Source organism: Prinia subflava, chromosome 21, assembly GCF_021018805.1.
Source record: "Prinia subflava isolate CZ2003 ecotype Zambia chromosome 21, Cam_Psub_1.2, whole genome shotgun sequence".
NCBI lineage: Eukaryota > Metazoa > Chordata > Aves > Passeriformes > Cisticolidae > Prinia > Prinia subflava.
In genome coordinates this window covers 5,691,404-5,712,149 of record NC_086267.1, presented here as the reverse complement: position 1 = coordinate 5,712,149, position 20,746 = coordinate 5,691,404, and the positions used below count along the sequence as shown (strand labels likewise).

The window sequence follows — 20,746 nt, the reverse complement described above, 5'->3', positions numbered from 1 at the left end:
CTGGAATTAGCAGGAAAATACAGAATTTAGGACTTAAAGGAATTTAGGACTTGGAAATGCTGGGATTAATGGGAAAATACAGAATTTAGGATTGGGAAATGCTGGAATTAGCAGGAAAATACAGAATTTAGGACTCAAAGGAATTTAGGACTTGGAAATGCTGGGATTAATGGGAAAATACAGAATTTAGGATTGGGAAATGCTGGAATTAGCAGGAAAATACAGAATTTAGGACTCAAAGGAATTTAGGACTTGGAAATGCTGGGATTAATGGGAAAATACAGAATTTAGGACTTAAAGGAATTTAGGACTTGGAAATGCTGGGATTAATGGGAAAATGCAGAATTTAGGACTGGGAAATGCTGGGCTTAGTGGAAAAATAGAAATAAAAAAGTAGAATAAAGTAGAATAAAGGTTTGGGAGCACTGTGGATGGGAAATACTGGATAATTTAGCCATCTATACCTTCTTTCCCCACTATTAAACAACGTGATTCATTTAGGGCTTTTCCCCTCCCTTTTTTTTTGCTCCAAAGTTCATTGGCCAGACAGGGACCGTGCACAGGATCACGGACAGAGGGGACGTGAGGGTCCAGTTCAACAGTGACACCCGCTGGACCTTCCACCCTGGAGCCCTGACCAAGGTAGGTGCTGGGAATGGTTGGAGCTGCTGTGTCCCCAGCAGGTGCTGGAGGAACACCCTGCTCTTCTAAACACAATCCTGTTTTATGAACTTTTGCATTTGTAAGTCCTTAAGGTAAACTCAATTTCTTCATTTCAGCTTCCAGGCCCTCCTTCTGCAGCTGCCTTGCCCTTGTGATGAACCTTTTCCCCACATAATTTCCCTTTGATTTGTTTTTGTTCTTCCTTGTTTTGTGTCTCCACGTTGTTCCTTTTTGCATCTTTGTCTCGCTTCTCTCTGATTTCTTCCAAGTCTTTAATCCAGCCCTTTTAATTTTGTGGCTGCGTTTCTAAAGCTCACAGCTCTGGCCTTCCCCAGAGGTTTGAGGACTTTGAGAAGTGGATGATTAGAAATAGAGATAATTAGGTATAGAAGAAGCTGCTGGAAGACCACAAAATCCTGACCTGAGCAAGGTCACAATGCTAAAAACTCCCAATACCGGTGGAAAATGCAGTGTCAGACTGTTTTGCACAAAATTAGTCTGCTCTGAAAAGTGTTTTGACACTGCTCCCTTCCTATCTCAGTGATCAGAGGGAGCATCTGGCAAATTACCAGCACAGATAAACCTTGGTTTCCCTTTTCTGTTTTAAATAACAAACAGATTTAACTTCCTTATCAGAGTGAATTAAAATCTCCAGTGCCAAGCCAGGTGTAGCGAGGAGATGGACCAAGAAAACTTCCATGCTTTATCTGGTATTAATTATAAACTATTTGGAGCAAAAGAAGTTAGGAAACTGCCTGTTCCAAATTATTTCTCTACTTAAAAGTGCACGTGGCTTAGAAGAGAATTGGACTGTGTTTATTTTGCAGCTTTCTTGGTAGTTGCATTTATGTTTTGCAATGCTGTTTTTTGACTCAGTGGGTGTCTTGTTTGTTGGGATTTTGGGAGCGGGGCGGAGGGGCTGATCACTGTTAATTTTTTGTCTCTGTGTGTGTGTGTGTGTGCTGCTTCATCCCCCAAAAGCTTATGACTTTCTTTTTCTTGTAGCTCAACACGTTTTGGGTTGGTGATGTGGTCCGGGTGATAGATGATATGGAAACAGTGAAGCGGTTCCAACCTGGTCATGGGGAGTGGACAGATGAGATGGCACCTGTGAGTGCGCGCCAGTTCCAGTTCCAGGACAGCCCAGTAACCTCCTGAGCTTCCCCAAGCCCTCAGCACTTATACACGGGCTTGGATCCCTCCAGAATTCCTGCTGGAATTCTGCTGGGAAGCCCCTGCCCAGCCCCTGGTGCCGGTGGCTCTCGGTGACGCCGTCGTGTCCACGGCACCCAAACGGGACAAGGGGGAATCTGACAAAAAAGGATTTGGCTGCCACCAACTCACGTGAGAGGTTTCCAACACCAAAGTCCTCTTACGCCCTCCCTGATTCTCTGGAATGAGGCAGGGAGGTGGAAAAATCAGCCCAGTGTGGTTAAAAAATGGGACTCAGGTTCCTCCAGGAGCAGATAAAGCCCAGAGGAAACCGTCCCCAGTCCCAGCTTGATCAGTTCTTATCAGCACCTCCCTCCCCACCATTCCCAGTGTGTCTGGGAAAACCCTAATGGCAAACCAGTAAGAGAGAAACTGGTGAGAACCCTCTGGTGTCCTCGAAGTGGGAGCTGTCTGCGAGTGTGTCACTTGTCCAGTGCTTCTTTTCACACAGCAGGAGCTGCAGCTTATGAAAAAAAAACCCAAAAAACAAAAAAACACCCTGGCTTTGGGTCTGGGAACTGCAGCTTTGGGAGGGGGAAAAAAAATCCTCTTTTCTCCTTATTACAGACCCTGGGGCACATTGGGAAGGTGATCAAGGTCTATGGGGACGGAGATCTGCGGGTGTCAGTGGGGGGACAGTCCTGGACCTTCAACCCTGCCTGCCTGACAGCCTACCAGAGGGAGGAGGAGGCCAACCTGATGACCACAGAGAGCGCCAAGGAACCCAAAAGTGAGGGACAAACCTCATCCCCAGGGGCTGGGAGCTCTTGGATCCAGCTCTTTGCATGGTGGGAAAATCCAAATGTTCTTCCCTGGATGGAGAGCTGAAGTCTGGCCGTGCCTTACTGGCCAAGCAAAGCTGACTTCAATAGGAAAATGGAAAATGTGGGGCTTGGAAAAGCTGGGGTTAACAGGAAAATGCAGAATTTAGGGCTGGGAAATGCTGAGATTAACAGGAAAATAGAGAATAAAATTTTGACTGGGAAATGCTGGGATTAACAGGAAAATAGAGAATAAAACTTTGCTGTGCCTTACTGGCCAAGCAAAGCTGACTTCAATAGGAAAATGCAAAATGTGGGACTTGGAAGTGCTGGAATAACAGGAAAATGCAGAATTTAGGACTGGGAAATGCTGGGATTAATAGGAAAATAGAGAATAAAACTTTGCTGTGCCTTACTGGCCAAGCAAAGCTGACTTCAATAGGAAAATGGAAAATGTGGGGCTTGGAAATGCTGGGATTAACAGGAAAATGCAGAATTTAGGACTGGGAAATGCTGGGGTAACAGGAAAATAGAGAATAAAACTTTGCTGTGCCTCACTGGCCAAGCAAAGCTGACCTTGACAGGCAAATACAGGATTTAGGACTGGGAAATGCTGGGTTTAACAGGAAAATACAGAATTTAGGACTCAGATTGCTAAGCACAGCTGTGCCCTAGGTTCAGTATTTGCCTCATCCTTGTTGTGTCTCAGCTCCCTGGTCCATCCTGTTTCCTGTACAAGGACACTGATTCTTGAGGCCTTGTGAAATATCCCCAGATCCATTCAACTGTTGTGAAATCAACAATTGTTTTGCCTAATCTGCCCTGAAATCGAGTTTGGGATCACATGGTGCATGGAGGGGATTTTTTTTTTGTGCTTTCCACATCTGCTCAGAATTTTTTTTTGTGGCCTGACCATTCTTATTTCCTCTGGGTGTCAGGATCATGTGGGAGAGAGCGCAGACCTTGCCAGGATTTTTTTGTTTCCCTGATCTAGATGGATCTGGAGCTGTTGGCTCAAGTCAGACTTGAGGCAGAGCTTGCAAAATTTTCAACTTTGCACTGCTGGGGAGCTGTGACACCTCTGTCCCCTCAAACACTGAGGGCTGAGTGGTGACAGGCTCATTTTTGTCTCTTTTTCAGGTACTTTGGTGACTGTCCTGGAGAAGCTGCTGTCCCAGAGGACGGAGTCAGAGCATGCAGGGTGCCTGGTCATTTGTGCAGCCCTCAATAATGCAGCCAAAGTCCGGGAGCTGCTCCAGAAATACCCAGACAAGGCAAGTTTGGAAGACAAAAATGGTTATTTTTCCTTTGTTTCTGCTCTTTAAAGCATCATCATAAAATTTTGTGGTCAAGCACAGGAAAGGATGTGAGAAAAACAATGAATTTGTCAGGCTTAGTGATATCTCCTAACAGTTGGAATATTATTTTGCTGCAATTCAGGATTAAATTCACAAGTTAAATGTGCATATTTTATGCCTCTAGTTTGTGGCAATAAATTTGAATAAAAGTCCTTGCAGCACCTTTCCAGGCTGGCTTTTCCCAGATTTCCTGTGTGGCTACTGCAGCTGTAGAATGAGGGGAAGAGGGGTTTATCTATAGGAAAAACAGGAGCAGATATCTGAGGATCTGCTGGAAAAGAAAGGCAGGGGCTGTGTCTGGCTGTGCCTGTCCTTAGAGGACCTTGTAAAATCACATTGTTGGAATCAGGAGAGAGCAAAGCTGCCCAGATCTGTGCAGTGTCTTATCTCATGTCTGACTGCAGCAGGAACTGGGCTGGACTCGTTGTTGGATAATTTCTGTGTTTGCAGAGTGCCAAAGTGTCAGGATCACATCTCCTGAACTCCTCCAGGGAGGGGCTCAGGGTTTAGGAACAGGGGAAAAAAAAGAATCACCAGATTTTCAGTGGTGTGTCCTTGGAAAGCACGGGTAACAAAAAGAGGTTTTGTTGGGGCTGTGACCCTGGATCAGCTCTGAAGGAACCCCTGAGAAGCTGATTTAGTGGTTATTTGTCTGGTATTTCTTATACTTCTTTATTTATAAACCTAATGGGGCTTCTGGGAAGGAGACACAAATACCTGCAATTCTCAAATTGATCCCAGATAGGAAAGTCCCAAGAGTAAGGAGTCCATTATATGATCAGTTATTTTTATTAGGCTTCTATTTCTGCTCTAATATTTATATTAATAAATCAGCTATTTCTGTTAGAATCTCACAGAGATCAGGCTGGATTTGAGGCTCACTTAGAGCAAGCTGGAATTGCTTGGCAGGGCTTTTCCAGCTTTTCAGCACTGTCTGCCTCGTGTAAATGGAGGAGCAGCAGTGACCTCTAATTCCTCTTTGCCCAAAGGACTCTCCCATCCTTTTGAGCCTATCCAGGGAAGTGCTGCCTCTCCTGTGCTCTGACTGCTGCATAAAATCAGCTGCAGGGAAAAAAACCCTTCATTATTATCCTGTTCTCCTTGCCAGTCTGCTGAGGTTTTGTGCCTCCTTCTCCTCTCTTTAACCTCCCACTGGTTTCAGTAGCTGCTTTGCCTTTTTTTTTTTTTTGCCTCTTGTTCTTGAGTGCCTTTAATTCTCCCAAGCTCTCACTGCAGCACTTGAGCCCTGAGATGTCCCCTGCACCCACTGAAGTCCCTGCAGCAGCACAGCACAGCGGGGACTTGGCACCTCCAGAGCCTTATGCAAAGCTAATTTGATTTCCTCCCACATTTTCCTCTCGGGAAGGGAATTGTTGGCAGAGATAAACCCAGGAGCGTTGTGCTCACAGTCACAGAGGCTCTGCAATTACAGAGCTACCAGCTCTGTTCTCTCACTTCTCCCCTCTTCACTAAACTGTCCCCTTCCAAAATGTCCTGGGACAAGGTCAGCAAGGAGAGGAGCCAGCAGGGCACGGCCCCCGGGGCATTTCTGGGCTGCTCCCATGTGGGAAAAGCAAAGGAGGACAAGCCCCATCCTGATAATGGTCAGCAGGTCTCAGCTTTATTTGGATCTATTTGCACTTATATAGTATTGTTAATTAGCTTATGCATATTGCAAAACTATAGCTCATGATTGGTTTACAACATCTTGACTCATATTCTTTGTTCAGTTGGCCTTGCTGTTTACAATGCAGTTACAATTTTTCCTATTCTAGCATCATTTTATGCTTATGTCTCTGCTACTTCTTCACGTCCACCTTGCTGCTTCTTCACATCCAACATGCACACACAGTTAAATCTTAACTATTTTAACAATATCATGGCCTTTGCTATGCAGACATGCATTAGACAGACTCTCCACACTCCCACCCTGCTCCGCGCACGGGGCGAGGTCACCCCTCATTTTCTGTGTCTCTGCCCTTCCCCAAGGTGGATGCCAAGAACCAGGGCAGGACTGCCCTGCAAATTGCCTCTTACCAGGGGCACCTGGAGGTGGTGAAGCTGCTGCTGCAGGCACACGCCAGCGTCGACCTGCGGGACGACGAGGGGGACACGGCGCTGCACTACGCGGCCTTCGGGTAGGACACCTCCCCTCCTGCTGATGGAAACCTTCTGTCCCACATCCAAACTTCTGTCCCACATCCAAACTTCTGTCCCACATCCAAACTTCTGTCCCAGGTCCAAACTTCTGTCCCACATCCAAACTTCTGTCCCACATCCAAATCACACCCTCTGGGTGAGGGATGTGTGCCTGGTGGAAGCTTTTCTCTGGTTTTTGTGTTGGGAGTTGGTCTTCGAGCTTCAGCACACAGGAGCATTTCTTCTTCTACATCGGCATCTTTCTTTCCAGAAGGGTTTTCTATCCAGCACAGGATTTCTTAGCACGAGGATTTCTTATCCTTCACAGCTAGTTCAGTTTCCATGCTAAGAATTTTCAGGGAGAATCATAAAAAAAATTGTCAAGGAGGTTTTAGCGACGAACTTTTTTTTCAAAGGGATGTGGGAGATGATTTGGTTGTTGGAGATCAATTTGTTTGGTTGGTTTTTTTAAATTTGTGTATTTTCCAGAGCAAGATGAGATTTTGAATTGTATCATCAGTTACCAGGGAAGAATTAATCATGAAGAGTGGGAATTCCCATTGATTTAGAACAGAGAGCACAAATTAGAAAGGTTTTGTGGGGTTTTTTACCACTGAGAGAAAGCGGGGTGGGACTGAGAGGACACAAAACCAGAGTTCTGTTGCTTTACAAAGAGAAAGAATTTATTGTGTGCACTGGATTGATTCAAATCTGATTTCATCCTTGCTTTAAACCAGAAATCAAGCTGAAGTTGCCCGTGTGCTGCTGGCTAAAGGAGCCAGTGCAGACCTGCTGAACAATGCCAAGTGCACAGCCCTGTACGTCGCTGTCAGCCAGGGCTTTACAGAGGTGGTGAGGGCCCTCTGTGAGCTCAACTGTGATGTCAACCTCCCAGTAAGTCTGGGCTTGCAGGGATTTGGGGCAGGGAGGTGTTTGAGGATTTTTTGGAGGGTTTTTTTTGTTTGTTTGGGGGTTTTTTTTGAGGTGGGGAGGTGCTTCTTTGTGTCTCACACCATTTGCGGCGTTGTAGAATTCAAAAGTCATCCTCTGAAAACTCACTGGGAAACACTCCTGAATTTCAGTACCCTGAAATTCCAGGTTTGAGTCTGCCCCTTCTTCTTCACATCAGCATTTTCTGCTGGACTCAGGCTTCCAGGGAGAGCTGAGCTACTGTTCCTGTGTGTTGTAGCCACACTCCTGTTCCCAGCAATAAAATTTTAAGGTTTTTAAGGCAGGCAGTGATGGTGGCTTGGACCCAGCCCATTTTTAGGGTTTGCTTGTGTGCTGGTGGGGCTGGGCTCAGTCCCTCAGAGCTGGTCAGGAGTTTCAGCAGCTCACAGGGGGTTTCCTTGGAGTTTCTGAGGTTGGTAACCTGTGTTTGCTTGGGTCTCCATGTGTAGGATGCCCAGGGAGACACCCCCCTGCACTACGCTATCACTCTGGACTACAAAGTCGTCATTGAGATCCTCACTGAAGTTCCCAACATAGATTTCACTGTCCAGAACTGTCAAGGCTTCAACTTGCTCCACTATTCTGCCCTGAAAGGCAACAAGCTGTAAGTGATCTTTTTTTTTCTATTTTTATCCCTTTTGCAAATGTTAATTTGTGCTGGCTGTCTAAGAAGGTGGCAGATGTGGTTCTGGGTAGTTGGTTAAACAATTTTTGGGTTTGGATATGGCTGGACAGGGCTCTTGGCCTCCTTCAGGCCTTCACAGGAGACTCCTGCCTCCTTTCCCCATCCCATCTTTCTTGTGCTTCCCTAAGCTGGGAAATCTCTCTTGTTTCTGGACAGTCTCAGATGTTTGGGTTCACACCTGGAAGGACAGGAAAAGATCTTAGTAAAGACTGGGAGCCTCTGGAACTCTTCCAAAGATAAATCTGCACATTATTTTCAAAGCAATGTGGCTTTTGCCTACTTTGTTAAATGATACCCGTGGGATTTTGTTGTGTTCTTGTAACTCAGTTTGTGGGTTTGAGGGACCCATTGCTGCTGTCAGCACCACCTGGTAAAACATGGACATGGATAACTCCTGAGCAGGAGAGGCAGAAGTTGATTCTGCCATCTCTGATAACCTCTCCAACTCTGTAGGGCCATAAAGAAGATTCTGGCCAGGGCTCGGCAGCTGGTGGACTCCAAAAAGGAAGATGGCTTCACTGCCCTGCACCTTGCTGCTCTCAATAACCACATGGAAGTGGCTGAAATCCTCATCAAAGAGGTAAGAAACACCTCGAAACCACCAGCAAGAAAACCTGTCCCACTCCCAAGCCCCACATTTCCCAACCCCTCCTGAGTTAGCACCGGGACCCGCAGGGATGTCCTTGTCCCTGTGCAGAGCTGGCATTGTTTGCCAGGCTGGAAAAGAGGGACTGGCATTCCTGGGGGATTTTCCTGGGGCTCTGGCAGGGAGAAGGGCGTTTTGGCTAAGCACAAAGTGGGTTAGAACTGGAATGTTGAGTTGTCACCATGAGATTTTACTGGTTGCTGAGCATTAATAATAAAGTAGAAGTTTTGCACCTTCTCATGCTCCTTTCATATAAATACCAGCTGTGTTCTATAAACATTGCCACTGTTTTAACATTCCTTTCTGGGACAGACAAGACTGTGTGACAGTCCCTGTGACCAATGTGGCTGGGAGATGGGAATGCCACTCTCCAATCCATGCTCACCTTGCTGGGAGTATAAAATAGGAATAAACAAAGCAGGGGGATTTCTCCCCTGCTGCTCTGATCTCCCCAAACTCCGTGTGTCTTTCTGATGAGGCTCACAGCAACATTGATAAAGATAAAGGTAAAGATAAAGGTAAAGGTAAAGATAAAGGTAAAGGTAAAGATAAAGGTAAAGGTAAAGATAAAGGTAAAGGTAAAGATAAAGGTAAAGGTAAAGGTAAAGGTAAAGGTAAAGATAAAGATAAAGATAAAGATAAAGATAAAGATAAAGATAAAGATAAAGATAAAGATAAAGATAAAGATAAAGATAAAGATAAAGATAAAGATAAAGATAAAGATAAAAGTGAAGATAAAGTGGGGTTTGGGAGCTCCCAGGCTCTCAGCAGCCACATCTCCCTGCGCTGCAATCCCTGCGCTGCAATCCCTGCGCTGCAATCCCTGCTCTGCATTTCCTGCGCTGCATTTCCTGCACTACAATCCCTGTGCTGCAATCCCTGCGCTGCATTTCCTGTGCTGCAATCCCTGCGCTGCAATCCCTGCGCTGCAATCCCTGCGCTGCAACCCCTGCGCTGCATTTCCTGCGCTGCAATCCCTGCGCTGCATTTCCTGCGCTGCAATCCCTGTGCTGCAATCCCTGCGCTGCAATCCCTGCGCTGCAATCCCTGCGCTGCAATCCCTGCGCTGCAATCCCTGCGCTGCAATCCCTGCGCTGCATTTCCTGCGCTGCAATCCCTGTGCTGCAATCCCTGCGCTGCAATCCCTGTGCTGCAATCTCTGCGCTGCAATCCCTGCTCCTCCAGGGCCGCTGCGACGTCAACGTGAAGAACAACCGCAACCAGAGCCCGCTGCACCTGGCCGTGATCCAGGGCCACGTGGGCATGGTGCAGCTGCTGGTGAGCCAGGGCAGCGACGTCAACGCCGAGGACGAGGACGGGGACACGGCCATGCACATCGCCCTGGAGCGCCAGCAGCTGATGGCCCTGGCCATGGAGAAGAGGGAGGGGGAGATGGGAGCGTCCCTCCTGTCCAAGGTGAGCAGGGACAGGCTCTGTGTTGCCACAGCAGCGGGTTGTGGGCTCTGAGGGGGTGAAACTCTGAAGTTCCCCGCTCTCAGGGTTGTTGTTTCCCTGAGATTCTCCTTGGGGTTGGTGTTCCCCAAGGTGCTCAGGGTTCCCCCAGGGTTGCTGTTCCCTGGGAGTTTCCCCTGGGTTGCTGTTCCCAGAGTTAATCAGGTTTTCAGGCTTCTCTTTGCCCTGGGTGTTTCACACCAGAGGCAGAGACGACAAGCTGAGTCCCCAGTGCACATTTCCAAGGTTGTTTATTCTTCATTATCTCAGTTGTGTCCCAGCTCTGCCAGGCCTCCCTGGCAGGGTCCCTGATCTCAGTTGTGTCCCAGCTCTGCAGGGCGTCCCCAGCAGAGCAGGACACGCGGGGGACTGGGCGGCTCAGAGAGCCCCACACCTTATGTACAGTACCCCTGACCCAACCACTGTCCGAGATGTATTTTTTATTTACAAAATTGTACCAATACCTACTGCCTATGCTAACATGTCAGTTCTACTCTAAGCCAATCTCTAAAACCCAACTCAGCACAAGATGGGGGACGAGAGCAAGAACAAGGAGCACAGGGGCCACTCCCCAATTCCTCCATCTTGTCTCTTTAACCCCATATACTGAGAATCCTAGATTCTACATTTACATTCTATGATAAACTAAATACTGCTTATTTTGAATTCTCTCAGCTTGTGATTCTTCACACACTGTGGGCATTCACTGCCATGGCAGGGATCAGAGGCAGTGTCCTCCTGGGCTCTGTGTGAGGCTCTGACCCCCTTGGACAGACCCCAGACCCCCTGTCCGGTCTCCAAACTCTCCAGGATGGCCAGAGGGATGTTCTAGACTCCAACACCCCTCCAGTTCCTTCATCCAGCCCAGATGGGGAGCATGGAAACCAGCCTTGCTTGTGGGAAAGCAGGAATAGATCCTCCTGAATTTACAGTGTGAGGCTTGACGTAGTCAGACAACAATTCCGAGCTGTCTCTGATATTTTTATGAGCATTGTGCGGTTCTTTCCTGACATGGGAAAGGTCATGGATGCAGAGCCAAGAGACTCCTGGGTTTAATTCATGCCCCAGAACCACAGCAATTCATTTCTGTCTGGTGGCATGCAAAATATGAGGAGAGCTGACCACAGACACCCCAGTTATCTGCAGATGGACAGCAGGGGGAGAGGGGAGATCAGCAGCCTGAAGGAGAAGGGGGAAGCTCTTACAAAGCCTGAGCTGGATTTCTGTGTGCTGCTCTGTATCCATGGATATAAAGATCTAAAAATCACTGCAGGATAGGCCAAAGGTGCAGGGATAATTTAATTCACTGGAAAATCCAGCATAGATTTATTATTGTGGTGGTATTTTTATTATCATTATCATTGTCACTATCATTATCATTATTATCATCATTATTATCATTATTATCATTATTATCATTATTATCATTATTATCATCATTATTATCATTATTATTAGAAGTGAAACCACCCATTCCTCCTTTTTAGCTGTTGGTGCTTGGAAAAGCCCAGTGCTTTGCTCTTCCATCCTGCTCCTTACCAAACCACCAGGAGATGATGGCTCAAGTGCAGGGCCAGAGTCCTGGAAGTCCTAAAGAGGAATCTGTGCCTGTCATTCCCAATATAATTTACAGTAATATCATCTCTAAATGCTGTAGATTCCTTCACATCTAATTTTACTTGCCCTGACCGACACACTCTGCTTGGTTAAGTCAGTGGAATATGTGACTTGACTTCAAATTATTTGGGATGATGCACATCAAAATTTGGCTCTTTAAATAGCTGCCACTTAGGGCCCCTGCAGCAGCTGTTCTGTGGGGCCTTCAGCCTCTTCTTTTCACTCCCTGGAAAAATGAATGCCCATTTCTCTGATTTGTAGGGATTATCACCAGATAGGATCAGTCTGAGGCACTCTTGGCCCTGGAATTATTTACATAATTTGCCATTATTTACATTATGAAGGCAAAAAGAATCTTTGCGTGCTTTCAAAAAGTTGCCCTTGCAAGTTTTAAGTACAAGGTTTAAGACCTCGTTTAGATTTTGATGCAAATCAGAGCAGAGGATCAGAAGCTTTTTCTGTTGACAAGAGTGTGTTTCTCAATTTCTTTTAGCTGCAGGCTTCTGGCTTCCTGGGAAACGTGGAGCTGAACGTGGGGACTGCCATTGCCTGCTACTTAGCACAAGAAGGAGCAGATATTAATTATGCAAATCATCGGGGAAAGTCTCCTTTGGACCTCATTACGGATGGAAGGATTGTGCAGATCGTCAAAGACCTCTCACAGAAATTCAGGTAATGAGCCTCAGGAAACCCTTGCAGACCAGAGTTCTCCCCAGCCCTGGTGTCCCTCAGCTGCTCCAGGAGGGGTGGAGGATCTCTGGGACCCTCTGGATGTCACCCTGAGCACGCCCTGTTTGTTCTGGAGCTGCCCCCAGTTTGGGGAGGGCTGATGTGAGGGTGTGGCTGAGTTTGGAAGGGTCGGGAAAAGCAGATTAACGAGGCTCAGTGCAGACTCGGCCCCTTGGCAATCTGAGGAGCCTCTGAGGCCAAGAGAAACTTTGCAGACTAATCCTGGGCTCTGTTTTACTTTCATTTGATTCCTCATTGACAGATATTTAAAGAGAGTGCAACAAAAAAGTGGGCACCAAAACCCACAGGCTTTATTCCAGAGCTAGATAAACACTGGTTTTGAAGCTGATAAGAGAAATAGCTGAGAAAATGCCAAAGGGAGAGCAAAGCAAGTCAAAGCTGGCTTTATCTCGGGTTCTGAGAAGCATTTGTTTGGATTTGGACTTTGCAAACATGAAAGCAGAGTCCTGTTTGATGTGAGGGCACAGAGCTGGTGCTGTTCCTGCTGCAGGAGGAACCACCCAGCAGTGCTGCCATTGGCCCCTGCAAGCAGCAGGTGAAAGGTGTCCCTCAACATCTTCCACAGGAATTCTCTCAGTTGGATTCTGTGTGTTGGATTGAGGCTTTTTGCTTAAAAATGTCATTTCTCTCAGGCTGCCATTCCTCATTACTGCTTCCAGCAGATGATTGTGCTGTTCACTTCCTGTTAGCTCCAAAAGAGCAGTTTCAACTTGTGTAAATATTAGAGATCCCTGCTCTTTTCCTTTGTTTTTGGACAGAACTGCTCAGGGTCCCAGCAGGGCAGGGAAGGCTCCCAGCTTTATCCGCCTGAGCCTGTGCAGTTTTATCTCCCTGTGGGGATAATCCAGTGTCACCTACTGCTGCAGGAGCTGGTGGCTCACATTTCCTGCTGTCTCCTGGTTTCAGGGAACAGCGGGTTTCTTCTGAGAGCTCAACCATCACCTGCAGCCTTCGCCGTGTGCACACCACGCCCAACACCATGACCAACCTCAGCGTCTCCAGCGTGGCAGTGCCCACAGAGTGCCTGGTCTGCTCAGAGCTGGCCTTGCTCATCCATTTCTTCCCATGCCAGCACAGCATTGTGTGTGAAGGTGAGTCCACACTGATTTTTTTTTCCCCCATTTTTGTCGTGTTTGTCTTCCTTGTTCCCTCATCCTCCCTCTTTGTCCTGTCAGAAATCCAGGCCTGCTTAGACACAGAGCTTTTGTGCTGTTTGTGTCCTGAGGCAACCCCAGCGTGACTTCAGCATCTCAGACAGCCAAAGTTATCTCTGAAAAACACAGAATGTTCTGCCCACCTGCTGCTTGGGACTCCAGGCAGCTTTGCTGGGGCTTAGAGATGCTTGGGTAATTCAGGGGGAGAGCCAGTCCTGGCTGTCAGTGCTTTATCCCCCAGAAACCTCCTGAGAAGGATTTCCCTCTCCTCTGGCTTTCGTAACTCTTCATTCTGCAGGATTTCAGCTGATTTAAGGGCAGCCAGCTCAGACTTGTCAGCAAGCTCATCTCACCAGGCACAGGGTGACCACGGGGAGTTTGGTCAGAGCTCTGTGCCAGAGCTTCATCCTCTTCCCCCAGAGCCTCAGCAGCTCCAGGGCCACGGAGCAGGGAGGATTTAAAGTGTTGTGTTTGCTGCTGAGCTGGGAAAGGTTAAACAGGAGAGCAGGGCAGAGCTCAGAATGCAGGCAGTGACCTCATTCCGTGCAGGAACAACCCCTTCACCAGCCAGGGAGGCCTCAGGCTGTTCAAATCTGATGATTTCAAGCCTCTTTTGGTCTAATTGTCATCTCTCCTTGTGTCACCCGTGGCAGAATGCTCCAGGAGGATGAAGAAGTGCATCAAATGTCAAGTGACAATAACCAAAAAGCTGAAACAAGGTATGTCCTGGCTGTTCCTGCTGCTCAGGGCTGTGGGGAGGGTCCTGCACAGGGTTGGTTTTGAGGGGCATCAGTGATTTTCAGTGAAATAAGAGTTCATTTATTTGGGCTGTTTGTGTGTGCGTGCCTGTTGCATTACCCACCTTTAGAGAGAAAAAAAAAAGTAGATTTTAATTGATTTTCTCAGGTGTCCCAGGCCAAGCTCAAGCTGCATAGACAGGACAGGTTTAAGGGAGCTTTACTGGGCCTGGCTTATTTTGTTCATTGAAAGCAAACACCAAGTTCTCCAGTCTGGTTTACATGGGATGGTTTAACAGCGAAAACTCATGAGGGAGGGTAAAAAATGACATCTTGTGCAAGCCTTGCTTCTCCCTTGGCTGAGAAATCAGAGTCTGTGCAGGGCTGGCATGACCCTGCTATGCAGAAATCTCAGAGCTGCAGTATTCCAGTAAAACTCTTCAGCCCAGTTTCAGGTTTGATCCCTGGCCACGTTTCCCAGTGTCAGGACGAGCTGTGATGTCAGCAGGGCAGCAGCAGGATTTGCTTTTGCCATGGGACTGATGCAAAGCTGCCACTGAAGCCTTTCCCAGAGTGGTTGTGAGGGCTGAGATCACTCCCAGGGCACGTGAGGATTGAATTGCACGTCCTGCTGCTCGTGACTGAGCATTGTGGGCTTTTTTTGGAGTCAGGCTCAAGCCTTGGGACTTGATGCCTGGAAAAATAAAAAATAAAGCAGGAATCAGTCCCATGGCATTGGACATGCAGAGCTGCTCTTTGGAGCTCCATCGTGCCAAAAATACCACTTTGGACCTGACAGTGGACAGGAGCATTTTGTCTTTGCTGCAGACTGGCAGCAGAATAATGATGGGAATTCCAAATAAGACATTTGCAGGCAAATTTCCAGTGGAGGAGGAACGTCGAGGTCTCTGAAATACCAGCAGGATTTCCCTGGCAGTGATGTCTTCAGTGCTTGCCTTTGACAAACTCCCTGTCCCCAAGGACTGGGTTTGAAATCACTCCTTGCACCACAGCTAATTCCAGAGTGCTGAGGGAAGGGCCATCAGTAGAGAAGTGTAAATCTGCCTGAGCAGTGATTCAGGAGCAGAAGATGAGCAGTGAGAGCTGCAGTGACCTGAAACCAGGAGAGTATTTACCCCAACTCCAATTATCCAGGATTTGGGATTCTTTAATTTCACAGAGTCAACCAAATGACTCTGATTTATGTAGCTTCATTTATGTAAAAATCAGCACAAGCAATTTACTCTTTACTCTACACATACACATTTCTCAGATATTTCTTAGCCAGAAATTGGAGTCCCAAGTGTGACCAGGAGGTTCAGAGAACACAGAGCCCTGTAAGGATTCCTGGATTAGTGGAGCTGAACCTCACAACCAACTCTGAATATTTTCACTTGAAGGGAGCAGCAAATTCCAGAGCACCAAGGCAGGAATCTCAGCCAGGATTTAAAAAAAAACCCCAAACCACCGAACCATCCCAAACACACACAAACCACTGAGCAAGTGAGCAGAGGAAAGTCTGTAAAAAGCATCCCTGTTGTGACAGATAAAAGAATTATAAAAGAAAGGCCTCAATAAATCAGGCCTGCTCTGCTGAATTGCCTAAATTAGCCCGTCACTTCTTCTAAGTAATTTGCAAGTTCCCATGCAAAAGAATCTTGGTATGAGAATTTGTTAACTCAGCAACTTATTATTGGGGTGAAAAATAAATACACCTGTAATTATAAGAATTTCTTGGCCTGTCAGCTTTTACCACACAATGCTGTAAATGCCTTAAAGCCAATCATCTAAAATAACCCCTCGTGGGTCCTATTACAATGTAGGACCTGGTGGATCCTACTACAAAACCACTTTAATAGTTCTGTTTCTCCAAAATATCTGGTCTTGTTTGCAAGGCCATCCTTTGAAACTTGTTTGGAACAAGTTTGAAACTTGTGTCTCAGCAATGCCCACCCTATCCCGTGGCATTTCTCAGTTTGTTATCTCAGAGTTTGCATATAGAATATTCTGTGAGCTTTCTGTCAGGCTCTGAGAATTCTCTAGAAATCCATTCCCCACAATGCTGGGAGTTGAGGTGAGAGCTGAATCCATCTAAATCCACCCGGAATCCGTGTGAAATGAATCCCCGTGGAGGGTGAGGGTAACGCCGAGCTCTGCCCACAGACAGCACGGAGGTGCAGTGCAGCCCCAGCTGCGAGGGCACGGAGCAGAGGAAGCTGATGGAGGAGCTGCAGAGCCGCTACCGGCAGATGGAGGAGAGGATCACCTGCCCCATCTGCATCGACGACCAGATCAAACTGGTGTTCCAGTGCGGGCACGGCTCCTGCCCCGACTGCAGCACGGCGCTCACCGTGTGCCCCATCTGCCGCCAGGCCATCCGCGAGAGGATCCACATCTTCGTCTGACGGGCGCCCGGAGGGGAGTGCCAGGGAGGAGGAGGAGGAGGAGGAGGAGGAGGAGGAGGAGGAGGGGGAGGAATTCCCTCTCCCCAGGGAAAAGGGACAGCCCCTCCCTCAGCACGGCCACCGCTGCAGCGAGCGCACTTGCAGAGCGGAGCTGGACCGAGTCCCTGGGGTGCTCCAGAGGCAGCCAGGACTGCTCCCACCCCATTCCCCAGGAGATCCCGGGAATCAGCTCTTCTGGTCCCATCCAAGGAGGAGATGTCCCCACTCAGCCCCCTCTGAACCCTGGGGCTCGGCTCTGCTGGTCCCATCCGGGGAGATCTCCCCAAAAATCCCCTCTGAACCCTGGGGCTTGGCTCTCCTGATCCTATCCAAGGAGGAGATATCCCCAGAAATCCCCTCTGAACCCTGGGGCTCAGCTCTCCTCATCCCATGCAAGGAGATCTCCCCAAACATCCCCTCTGAACCCTGGGGCTCGGCTCTGCTGATTCCATCCAAGGAGGAGATGTCCCCACACAGCCCCCTCTGAACCCTGGGGCTTGGCTCTCCTGATCCCATGCAAGGAGATCTCCCCAAAAATCCCCTCTGAACCCTGGGGCTCAGCTCTCCTGGTCCCATCCAGGGAGATCTCCCCAAAAATCCCCTCTGAACCCTGGGGCTCAGCTCTCCTGATCCCATCCAAGGAGGAGATATCCCCAAACATCTCCTCTGAACCCTTGGGCTCAGCTCTCCTGATCCCATCCAAGGAGGAGATATCCCCAAAAATCCCCTCTGAACCCTGGGGCTCAGCTCTCCTGATTCCATCTGGGGTGGAGATCTCCCCAAACATCCCCTCTGAACCCTGGGGCTCAGCTCTCCTGATTCCATCCAGGGAGATCTCCCCAAAAATCCCCTCTGAACCCTGGGGCTCAGCTCTGCTGATCCCATCCAGGGAGATCTCCCCACTCAGCCCCTCTGAACCCTGGGGCTCAGCAGCAGCAGACCTGGATGTCAGGAGGTCCTGAGACAGAGCGTGTGCCTTAGAGAAAAAGTAGTGAACACTGATTGGAGAAAATCTGTTACAACAAATATTTCTGACCTCTAAGTGACACTCTTCTTCTTCTTCTTCTTCTTCTTCTTCCATATTTTATTTTATTTTTTTTGGCAGAGCCGTGTGTTCAGAGACTCCTGAGCTTTCTATCCATAATGCCAAAGGCAGGTGTTAAATACTCCAATCAAAGTGTAAAGAAAATAAATAGTAATAATTAAGATACGAGGGGGAGGAAAAAAAAAAAGGGATTTCATTTTTGTTCCTTTGTTTTGCAGCAAAACTTAATAAAATAAAAATATATATTTTCCTGAGCATTAAAAATGAATGTACAAACAGTAGCTGCACTATGGATCCAGCTGTGTTGTTTTCCAGCTGAGTGAAGAATTATTATCCACTGAATCATCCTGTAAAGTAAATTTTGGTGAAGTGTGGCTGTTTGTCTGGGGTCTGGTGACACAATGATGCCCAAACCTCTGTTTGTTACGTATTGGAAGCAATATTTAAACAAACAAAACAAAATTCCCGTGTTCCTCTCCTCCCTTTGTTTGTTAGCAAAGAGGTGGCAAATCTTTTAAAGAAATGTTGAACTATGTGCAATGTGTGGTGGTAATGGGATTATTATTATTTATAACCCTGTGGTGTATTGAGAAAGTTATTTCACCAGTTCTTGACTCCTAGAGATATTTATCAAAATATTCACTGGAGCTTGTTACAGTTTCAATAGATTCTTTTTAATCTGGGAAAATGGATCAGATTTAACCCCTAAATTATTTATTTGGCTCATACTTAACACCCAAATAACCTAAAGCTGAAATTCAGAATCAGCTTTGGGGTAAAAATCAGAGTTGCAGATTCTCATTATTTCCTAGAAGTCCTTGCTGATTTGAATCCCTTGGGAATAATCCAGAAACTTCCCTAAAATCTTTGCTGGGGCAGCAAAACAAAAGTGCTCGAAGGTACAAATCTGAGCCAACTTTATCCTGGAAGGGCTGCTTTTATTAAACTCTTTTTGGTGTAAGGGAATAATTTTACAAACTATTTATTACCCCAGCCCCGTGCTAAGCTTTTTTAAAAAATAATTTATTCAGGAGCCTCTCCATAAACCCGGAATGCTGAAGGACATTTCACCAAGGGTTGTATTTGTGCTGGCACCAGGGGAGAGGGGACAGAGGTGGCAAAATGTTCAATATCTGTTGTGTAATTCTCATCTCTTATTCCAAAGGTGTCTTTTTATTCAGGAAAAACAACATGGAGCATCTGCTTAATTTTTTTTAAAATGGTTTCTTTGGGTGCTGAATGAAGTGAGGCTTCCAAGTGATTATTTTCCCTAAAGGGAAAAAAAAACTGCAGGAAGAGTTCAGCCTTTGACTTCCAAGCCGTGCAGCTGTTGCAGAAAACCAAAGTTGTTCAAAAATGATTTTTTTTTTCTTTCCTGACTAACAAGAAGAGATTTTGAAGGGAAGGAAGAGCTCCCTCAGTTTGATGTTTTATCTTTTTTAAATTCAAGAGGTGGCAGAAGGCAGCAGGTGCCCCTTTGTGCCAGGAATGTTTTTGGCAAACTTTGCCCCCCATGCCAGGCTAAGCTCAGGCTTTGGAAGAAAATTCTTTTTTATCTTCCTTGATAAACCTGCATCAAATCTGCTGAGAGATCCTGAGACAGGAGAGCTGGGGGGAGATTTTCCTCCTCTTTTTGTCCTTTTCTACCTCTTTGCTGTTGGATTTCTTGCTGGATTTTGGATTTCTTGCTGGATTTTGGATTTCTTGCTGGATTTTGGATTTCTTGCTGGTTACAGACCAGGGAAGGTTTTCCTGCTGCTGCAGGGTGGGAAGGAGATGCCAGAGCAGTGGGAAATGCTCCTTTAAAGGCAAATATCACTATTTGTTAATTGGTGTGGGTAATGAGCAGCTTTCTGCTCGATGGTTGTGACCTGCTGGCCACAAATCTTGGGTGTCCTCTGCAGAGGAGCTCCTGGGGCTTCTGCCCTCTCCTGGGTGCAGCTCTGGGCCTTGGATATTCCCAGATTTTCTGGTGTACAACTTCAATTTTAACACATCAGCTCATCTCAGACTTGGTACAAAAGGTTTCTAAACCTTTTGCTGAGCCAAAACTCTGCGTTTTACAGACAGTGTGAGACTGAGGTAGAAAAGAGAGATTTTTCTTGTAAAGCAGAGTCAGGTAAAGAACCCATCTCTCCTTTATGTTCCCACTAACCTGTGCTGCTCTCAGGATTTCAGGAGGATTGGTCCACCCACAAATGGATTAATAATATTAAAAATAGATTATTAATACACCCCACCAGAGAGCAGTGACAAAAATATCCCCACCCAGGGGAGCAGCTCTTAGTTCACTGTGGATTCACGTTGTTATCTGTATTTTGGGAATCCTTTCTCCCTCATTTCACCCCCAAATTTCTGCTCTCCATGGTCAGGACTGCAGTGCTGAGCTCCTGCCTGGCCCAGGCCAGTGCAGCACTTCTGTGAGCAGCAGCTCAATCTGACAGTTAAGCAAAATACTCCTTTTTCTCTGCCAGCTGGAGCTGTTTTCAGCTCGTTTGTTATTCATCAGACCATGGATTTTTTCTAGGAACATCAGCAGCTGCTGATCACGAGGGGCTGCAGGGTAGAGAGTGGGAGAATTCTCTTTAAGCCCCAAACATTCCTGTTCTTCCCCTCCCTGGGGAGCATTGCTCCCTCTTGCAGCTCACAAAACTCCTTTTTTAACCCGTGACCCACGGAAAAAGCAGAAATTTTCAATGCCATTCCCACAGGAACCATACAGGAATGTTGGGTTGTTGGTTTTATTTTATTTTATTTTATTTTCCCCCCCAAGGTGGGAGCTGAAGGGTGAAATCTGCGATTGTGCTTTTTAAAGGAAGGGCTGTGTGAGGGTTCCCTGATTCCCTTCCCATGGGCCAAGGGGGAGCTGATCCGTGCTAGGTCACATTTGATGAAATCCTGATCCTGCTGCCTTGAGCCATCACATTTTGGGTCTTTCTCCTTTTCCCACCTCCGTGCAGAATTCCAAATCACCACAGGGGAGGCTGGTGGGGGTGTTTTGTTCCAGTGGTGAATAATAGGCTCTTACCACTGAATAAATGGAGATTTTGTGAGAGCTGAGCGTCCTTTGGGACAGTCTGACAGCTCCACTCCCAGCACTGACGGTTGTTCTCTGTGGAGCATCTCTTAGCA

General features: G+C 47.1%; 1 protein-coding gene across 4 annotated transcripts in view; it reads left to right on the top strand.

Moving 5' to 3' along the window:
- The window catches only part of MIB2 (MIB E3 ubiquitin protein ligase 2), a 46,167-nt gene extending 28,179 nt beyond the window's left edge, over positions 1-17,988 (top strand). For 3 of the 4 annotated variants that reach the window (XM_063417311.1, XM_063417312.1, XM_063417314.1), the window contains 13 exons: positions 535-642; positions 1,669-1,773; positions 2,443-2,605; positions 3,777-3,910; positions 5,984-6,132; positions 6,871-7,027; positions 7,534-7,688; positions 8,223-8,349; positions 9,601-9,831; positions 11,978-12,156; positions 13,141-13,325; positions 14,042-14,107; positions 16,289-17,988. In XM_063417311.1, the coding sequence (XP_063273381.1) occupies positions 535-642; positions 1,669-1,773; positions 2,443-2,605; positions 3,777-3,910; positions 5,984-6,132; positions 6,871-7,027; positions 7,534-7,688; positions 8,223-8,349; positions 9,601-9,831; positions 11,978-12,156; positions 13,141-13,325; positions 14,042-14,107; positions 16,289-16,530 (2,001 nt within the window). In that variant the 3' untranslated portion in view covers positions 16,531-17,988. The remainder of the gene's footprint in view (positions 1-534; positions 643-1,668; positions 1,774-2,442; positions 2,606-3,776; positions 3,911-5,983; positions 6,133-6,870; positions 7,028-7,533; positions 7,689-8,222; positions 8,350-9,600; positions 9,832-11,977; positions 12,157-13,140; positions 13,326-14,041; positions 14,108-16,288) is intronic. The other variant, XM_063417313.1, reaches the window with a different exon arrangement.
- The last annotated feature ends 2,758 nt before the right edge of the window (positions 17,989-20,746 follow it).